Raw genomic sequence first — 8,134 nt, 5'->3', positions numbered from 1 at the left:
GGCCAGCGGCTGCCATTCCCCATTAACCCTCTGCGGTCTAGGGGTAAGGAACACACTTTCACTGACTGGGGCATGATCACACATTTCTTCAAATATCATAAACTTAATTCATGGCAAATAAATTATTTCTTATATATTTGTTTTGCCATTACACTCATCTTTATTTTAATGTATATTGTAAATATGTCAGATTTTTGTTAAGTGTGTAATTTGACATCAAAGTATAGACATTGCAAAATCAGTTTGGAACACTTGCAGAAACATATTAAAAGTACAGTAGTTGCAACATTCAGTTGGATAAATAAATAAGAAAATGCTAACTCATGCCACTATTTCTGGCTCCTTTCATTGAATATGTATCAACTTTCATGTGTATGAATGAACCTTTGACACCTGGTCACGTCCCCGTGGATCTGGTTGCCGTCGAGATACCAAAAAAAAAAAGTCAAACAAGCCTTCAGAATAAGAGCACATCTGCCCTGAGAATTCTGATTGCTAAGAACCCGCTACAACCCGTTATTAAAAACAGGGCTTGTGAAAACTGCATCTGCAGTCTGCTGATTACAGAGTGGAGAGAGTCACAGGCTGCCTCCACGTTCGCCGAGGGGGGGGACATATGCCATTATCACGATAACATGCGAGAATTCTCTGGAGAGATAGTATGGTCGCATGTTAACGGCTAACAGCTCAATGTCTCTAATGTATAGTTGTTCTTTCACAGTGATGTGTCCAGGGTTACACCATCTGTCGTTCACAAACACTGCCAGTCCCCCTCCTTTCCTCTTACCGCACTCCTTTGTCCTGTCCGCCCGCAGCAGCTGGAATCTGGGCAGTGCCACGTTCCTGTCCGGAGTTAGCATTGTTAGCCAGGTCTCCATTAGCATCATGATGCTACACTGCCAGAATTCAGTCTGGTACCAGATTAGCACCGCTAGCTCATCCATCTTATTGGGGAGAGGTCTCACATTCCCCATTGTGATGGAAGGGAGATATGGTCTGTATCGTCCCCTTCTTGGGCAATGAGGCTCCCTCCCGGCTTGACGACCCCATCTCTTCCTTCTCAGCTCGCTGCGGATATCGGGTCTGTCTGCCGGTAGCACCGCTGTGGGGCGCCGCGCTAATACCTCCTCTCGAGTGTAAACAAAGGAGCCACGTGCCAGGTCACCAAACAGGGGTGAAAAAAGTGGAAAAAAAAAACAAACAATGGCCGAAACTAGCATGAAACGGTAGTCGACAATACATGAATGAGTTAATAACTTTAAAACTAGACAAGACAGGCACATCTAATAAAGTGTGCTTTAATCAGTGGACAACAGGGAAAAATGAACACCCCTTGGGTTTTCAGCATAACTTTCTCTGTAACAGTTATTAATTAATACATTGTATGCATATTATATGCCATTGCTCCATTTCATACATATTAACAGAGAGAGCCCCTCACGATTCGCGCGCCAATGTCGTACGGATTGTCCAAGTACACCGACATTGTCTTCGGAGAAATTGTAGTGGGAGGGGTGGTGCTCATATAGGGCTGGCTTACGCAGAAACCTCGACTTAACCAAGAACAAAAACTGCTTGGAGCAGTTTTGAGACTTAGCGTAAATTGCCATAGCAACATGTCTCGACTAAAACCTACCCACCTTTCGTAGTACGGGTTAATCGCGAAGTTACACCACACGTCATCAAGTTACTCGCAAAGTTACCCCAATAAGCCAGTTACCCCGCTTCGTAGTACAGGCCCCTGGTTCATTAACACGATTAAAATATCATAATGCATTACTATTTTAAAATTAATTGTATACGTTAACACATCATTTTTGACAGAAGTTTTTTGGACAGAAATACAATGTTCCTTTACACAAGTTTATTTAATGGTGGGTATGGCTTGATTTTAAGTAATACGGAGAAAAGAACAGTTTTTTATATGCATGTATTGTTTGCTATCCAAGTAGAATAATATTGTGAGAACCTGGAAAAACAAAACTGCTATAATATAGCTTGTAACAAAAAAACAATTAAACATTATACAATGGCAGACCCAACAGTATCTTTGAGGTGTATATAGCTATACAGTCACACACAGACACATGTCTGGGAATTATGGCAGTCTGTTTGTTAACTAATCCAAATAATAAGTTTGTCCCATGTTTTCCTTTATCCAGTCAGACTTCATCTTGTAGCTGAATACACTACATGAGTGTCCAGGTCCTTCTGTCTTCCCATAGTCTTCATCTTATGACGAGTAAAATCCAACGCTGCATAGTTCGCCAAATGTGGGTCTTGGTTCTATCAGCGGAATATAATATAAAATTATAATCTGTTTCTGATTTACTCTTTGTAATATTATATTGTTTTATAATGGCTTTCCTGTTGTGGGTGTTCTTTACATATTCCAGCTCCATTCTAATTTTGAGAGATAAATAAGTGACTCAAAGCTAAGCTGTCTGTAATATATGAATGTGAATATGGGTGCTTGTGGGTATATACTGTATGTGTGTAACAGGTTTATGAACTGTGTATTGAACAGCTGATTAATTATTTAATGAAGTGATTGGTAACTGAAAATCGAGTGACAGAGAATAAGAATTACCAAGTCACATATCAGTATTTAAAGCAAATTTAAAAAAAACTAAAGATCATTGTGGTTCACTGAATGGCTTAAGCTAAAGCAGCTAAATGAAAATTCACAACATTTTTTAAATTGAATGTATATAATCAATAAGAGTTCCTGGAGTGCTGGCTATACCCCACCCTTGTGCCGTATGCCCTCTGAACTAAAAAAGTGTGATGCCACTAAACACATAATGAACCATTTACAATCAATATCCTAAGATTATTGTCATGGGTGTAGCCATCAATTTTTGTCCATAATCCAAACTTGAAAATTCTTTCTGTTAAGATAAAAAATATTTACCTGTTCATCCTGAATTTGCTGAATAGAATTTCCTGAATATGAAATAACAATGAAAAATAACGTAAATAAACTATTCTTTAAGCATTCTGTGAATCGTTTCGTGAATAAAATGGATTCTGTTTAAACATGACATAAGAAAGAAAGACTTGAAAGGTACTTGAAAAACAGATCCAGTGAATGTGGTTATTTTGAAGAGTGTATTTGTTGTCCTGCCTTGATACTGTAGCAATATACTGTAATTTTATTCTAGTGAAACTTTGAGATTAACTGGTTAAAACTAACGATACCAGGATTAACTAAAGTAGAAATTTACAACAGCTATTGCAACATCAGCTATTGTGAGGTATTATTGGAGTAAATATTTTTCCAGTGATATGGCAATATATAAACCCATTACTATGTGAGACCGTGGATTCAGAAGAGCTTGAGACCAGATAACAGATTGAGGAACATTCAACCATCTTGAAATAAATATATGAATATCTGAAAAACAAGGCCATTTTCCGTATAACACAATTTTTAATCCAACTTCAGTTATTCTTGTTTCTTTTTGATTATTTCTCTTAGGATCCTATTTCTCTTTGAAGAAAGCTGTTCTCTTCGAGTCTTTTATTTTGATTTGCAGAAGGATAAGAATGTCTGCTCTACTATACAGACACTTTCTGGGTTACAATGGTCCGTGTAATGATATTTTGACTTTACGATGGGTATGATTGTTCAATAAATTACATGACATACATATCTTGCCCAGCTGTAGGCTAATGTAGGTGTTCTAAGCATGTTTAAGCTGGGCTAGGCTAGTCTATGATGTTTGTTAGGTTATAGGTGTACTATATTAAAATGCATTTTCACCTTAATATATTTTTGCCGTATGATACGTTTATTGGAATGTAACCCTATCGCAACCTGGGGAGCATCTGTACTTTTCATCCTCCTGTGGCCCTCAAATAAAATGTGGTTTTCAATGCCATTATTCTGTTGATTATGCTCTATATAAAATATATATGAAAGAAATATGCCATACCTTTACTGTCTTTGTTCCTGTCCTGCAGTCTCCCTCTTACTACAAGGATGACGATTACTAGCAGTTGGATAATGGCCACAATCCCCACAATGACAAGGACAGGAAACAAGCTGGTTTCTTTTCCTACATTATCTGTCAGAAAAAAACACCAATAAAGTGGTTTATCTCTTTCAGGTTTTTTAAATATGATCACTTGGATAAAAACTATTATTCATTTCATCGTATGAAAACTTTGATTTTGTTGTATTTTTTCCCAGATAGGAAAAGAGAGAAAAAACCGACTTGGCAGAGTGGTAACAATAAAATGACATTTTATGCTTTTCATTATCGTTTCTGTCTAAACTGTGATGGTGTGGAAATAATTTTTCATTACCTCAGGAAATAAGTAACAGTAAATAAATTATGTTTGTTAGCATTCAGTAGCATCTTAACTTTATGTATTTTCATATGCACTGAAATTACTTGAATATTTTATTCACAGATGACCAACAGGTTTATGTTATAATTAAACTGTAATTTACATTACCATATTTTGGAAGTTCTCTATGAAGGTCATCCTCCTCTGGGATGTTTCCTTTAAACACAAGTTAGCAAAATAAGAACATTTACTTGAATGATTCTGAATTAATAACGAAATTAATGTGTCAATATAGCCACTAAATATGTTTTCTTATATTTAATGGAATAATAAAATTATCTTCATAAAATATAATTTTCCATTCAGCTAAAAAAGTATTGTTAGCATGCATAAAAAATACTTCATAAACATAAAACATTTGTACAGTTAACAAAGAAACAGATAATTACATAGATTATTATTATTAAAAAATGTTTTTTTTTTTTGTTTTTTTTAGAAAATAAGAAAATTAAGTTTGGCTTAATGCACCCCAAGCTGTGAAATATATATTTTTAAAAGAATAATCAGTCAATGCGCAGTGGAGGGCAATTGGCTCCATGGAGTGTTTCTAAAAACATAAAATGCGCAGCTTTGAGTGCATTAACTTGCTTATATCACAGATACCACTCATTTTGTACCTAAAGACAGCAATTTCATGTTTACAAGCCAAAAACACATTTATTAGTAGAGCTACTTTCTTCCACCAGTGATTAAACATTTTGCTTATATGAGACCCGAGCCGCCATCATTAACTCGTGAACTGTCTGTTGCTACGTCCAATGGCCGGTCAATAAGTAAAAACATGGAATCCAAATGTGTAGTTTATATACTCTAAGCCACTGATCATCAACTGGCGGCCCGCGGGCCGAATCCGGCCCGCTGAGCTGTTCAATCTGGCCCACGACTGGATTCCAAAATTGTGAGGATCAAAAAGAAAATAGTGGTTCACACTATTAAAGCAATTAAAAATAACAACAACTGAGTCTCTTGTCAGAATAACCACCATTTATGACTATATTTAGGCTACACTCCGAAATGAGGACAGACTCAGACAGACTATGCGGCGTTAAGCATTTATTGTTGATTTTCTTCTTGGGGGTCCGGCCCCCAAGGAGACTGTCTGGTAAAACTCTGGCCCTCTGACAAATATAGTTGATGACCCCTGCTCTAAGCCATGAATTACACGTTTTTAGTTGCATGGCTATGGAGGCCAAGGAATGTAAATAAATACTGAGACATTAATTTATTAAGCTTTATTTACCTATTGGTATTCAGTTGCATTATGGGTAAAACTCAAATAATGTATTATTTATCAATTATTAAAACCAGACGTGTACCCTCTGATTTAGGCAGGTTACAAATGACTGTAAAGTATCACTGGCTACAAGTGCATTACATTGGTAAACCATTTTGGTATGAAATCACTGACCATAGCTCTTGGTCCTCAGCCTGAAGCACAGTTGTTGTAAAAGTGATTTGTAGCAATTTTATTTTTATAGTTTCTGTTATTTTTAAATTGTTCTACATCTGAAACTTAAAGTGATGTTACTTAGAATTAAAGATTATTATTGTACATTGAGTAACTACTGTGATTAACCTGGCTGGCACTACTTGTCCTATCATATAAAATTAATCAACATCCTTCTGACCAAACAGATTTTTTCTAATATCGTTTAAAAACTCCTAATCAAAAAATCATAATTTTATAATTCTTAATGTAACTATGATAATATTATAGTACACATAAATTTATGTTGATACTTTTCACCATTGTACAAGCACATAGGAATTCTTTTTACATTTTCACATATCCCTTCTTGCTCTCCAATGAGACACACAAATTCAGGACAGATAAAAGCTTTGGGTTAAAATGCAGAGTCAAGCAAGACACAAAAAAACTTTCCACACACACACAGATAGAAATAAGAGGCAAACTCACAACTATGGAAGCAAGAGGCTGCGATGTAACCAAGCTTGGCATCATCTTATTTAACAGATGTTTCTAATACATTTAAAAAAAATATTTTGGAACCCACCTCTGATATGTAGGAAAGTTGCATTGACAAAAATCATCGATGTCTCCACCCACATCCCGCAAAAATACAGCCCTGTGTCATATAAATCCACTGCAGTAATTCTGAGGGAGATGTTGTTTTTGGTCACAGTCATTTTGGTATGTTCAGCTGTTGCCCCATTGTAATATAAAACATTCCCTGAAGTGCTATACGTTGACAAGATACACAGTGGTACTGATCGATTGGCTTGACGGAACCAGGCCACGAATCCTTCGTTTTTCATAATGTTGGTGCACAGTAGCGTCACATTTTCACCCCGGGGCATGTTCACGGAGTCAGGGTACACTAGAAGGACTCCAGGAATCAATCCTGAAACTTGTAAAAGAGTCCATATCACTATGATTAACAGAGGACATTGTTGCACACAAATGAAAATAAACACCAGTCACATCTCACTTAAAACAGCCATGGCTATTACACTTATTCTGAGAACTTATTGATATCACTACACCATAAAATCAATGTCATTACCTCTCTTGTCACTCATTTCCTCTAAATTAGTTTATCGAGAGACGCACATATGATTTAAAGGGGTAATGAAAATGATTTCAGTTTCGATATCTGTGTAGTATAGAAGTCAAAAACTGATAACTGTCTTATTGATCTTATTAGCAGAATCTCATCTTTATTTTGCAATAAGTTTTTATTACCGATAATCCTGATTCTATACATTTTTTACTTTAAAAAAAAGTAAAAGTGACTGTTCAGCATTATTGTTATTGCATTATCTATTCATTAGGATGGTACTGTACAGTATATATTGTAGTTTAAGGAAATTTAAGAAGCAAATGATAAACATATATAGTAAACATGCATACTTATCGCAGCAAACAGCAAAATCTTTGTCCAGTTCTTTTCCAATTTGAGCATGGCTTCAATGTGGGTGTCACTGATGTAACACTGAACAGGTCATATCTGAAATCTGAACTCAGTGTCTGTAATGCTTCAATTTTGACAAGTCCACGCCCCTCACACATGCCCAGTTTTTGCATACAATGTAAAAAAAAGTAATGTGAGGGACAGCGAGGTGTAGGTTAATGTAAAAGCCCCATTATTCCATATGAAATGCAAACCTGTACAAATTTTTCTTTCTTTCAGTAGTAACAGCAAGTTCAGCCATGTAGAGAAAAGAAACAGAAAAACAGAAAAAAGGTGTGTATTTTATTTATAGTAATGTGTGTCAGTCATTAACAGCCCACTGCCAGCGATGACCAGCAGCAACACAGACAGGGAAGTTATATCACTCACACTTGGGGCAGACACTAATGGAAACACATGCATTCTATGGTAAACATTACACGGTTACAGTACGTATTATTCACAACATTAGTACAGAAACACACACATAAAATTACATATTGTACATACACATGGCGCAAAGAATGTACTTAGTAATTAGTCCTTCTAATAGGTGCTGCGGTGTCATGATATATCTGTATATACACTGATCAGCCATAAAATTAAAACCCGCTGGCTAATATTGTGTAGGTCCCCATTTTGAAACCATGAACTCCTCAAGACCTCTGAAGGTGTGCTGTGGTATCTGGCATGAAGATATTAGCAGCAGATCCTTTACGTCCTATAATTTGTGAGGTGGGGCTTCCATGGATCGGAGCTGTTTGTCCAGTACATCCCACAGATGCTCAAATGGGATTGAGACTGCAGGTCAAGTCAACACTTTAAACTCTATTTTCAAGTTCCTCAAACCATCCGTGAACAATTCT

The 8,134-nt window shown here is 36.3% G+C and overlaps 1 protein-coding gene across 1 annotated transcript; it reads right to left on the bottom strand.

Annotated features, from left to right (window-relative positions):
• Positions 1 to 1,302: 1,302 nt before the first annotated feature.
• On the bottom strand, positions 1,303 to 7,313 carry LOC111851934 (uncharacterized). Its single transcript, XM_023827309.2, has 6 exons — positions 7,229 to 7,313; positions 6,372 to 6,725; positions 4,465 to 4,512; positions 3,939 to 4,070; positions 2,915 to 2,946; positions 1,303 to 2,286 (listed from the first exon to the last, which is right to left on the bottom strand). The coding sequence occupies exons 1-6, from the start codon at positions 7,278 to 7,280 to the stop codon at positions 2,170 to 2,172; spliced, it is 735 nt and encodes a 244-aa protein (XP_023683077.2). The 5' UTR covers positions 7,281 to 7,313; the 3' UTR covers positions 1,303 to 2,169.
• Positions 7,314 to 8,134: the final 821 nt, after the last annotated feature.

This window comes from Paramormyrops kingsleyae, chromosome 5 (genome assembly GCF_048594095.1).
Source record: "Paramormyrops kingsleyae isolate MSU_618 chromosome 5, PKINGS_0.4, whole genome shotgun sequence".
Taxonomy (NCBI): Eukaryota; Metazoa; Chordata; class Actinopteri; order Osteoglossiformes; family Mormyridae; genus Paramormyrops; species Paramormyrops kingsleyae.
The sequence above is the reverse complement of the archived record's forward strand: the minus strand, read 5'-3'. Positions and strand labels throughout refer to the sequence as shown.

What these genes read in the sequence shown, in the direction of transcription:
- LOC111851934 (XM_023827309.2), bottom strand. Translation starts at nt 7,280, where the DNA reads ATGCTCAAATTGGAAAAGAACTGGACAAAGATTTTGCTGTTTGCTGCG. An exon ending in TAGAGAACTTCCAAAATATG is followed by an intron (nt 4,071 to 4,464) that starts GTAATGTAAATT and finishes TTTTTCTGACAG; the next exon opens with ATAATGTAGGAAAAGAAACC. An exon ending in CAGGAACAAAGACAGTAAAG is followed by an intron (nt 2,947 to 3,938) that starts GTATGGCATATT and finishes TTTCATATTCAG; the next exon opens with GAAATTCTATTCAGCAAATT.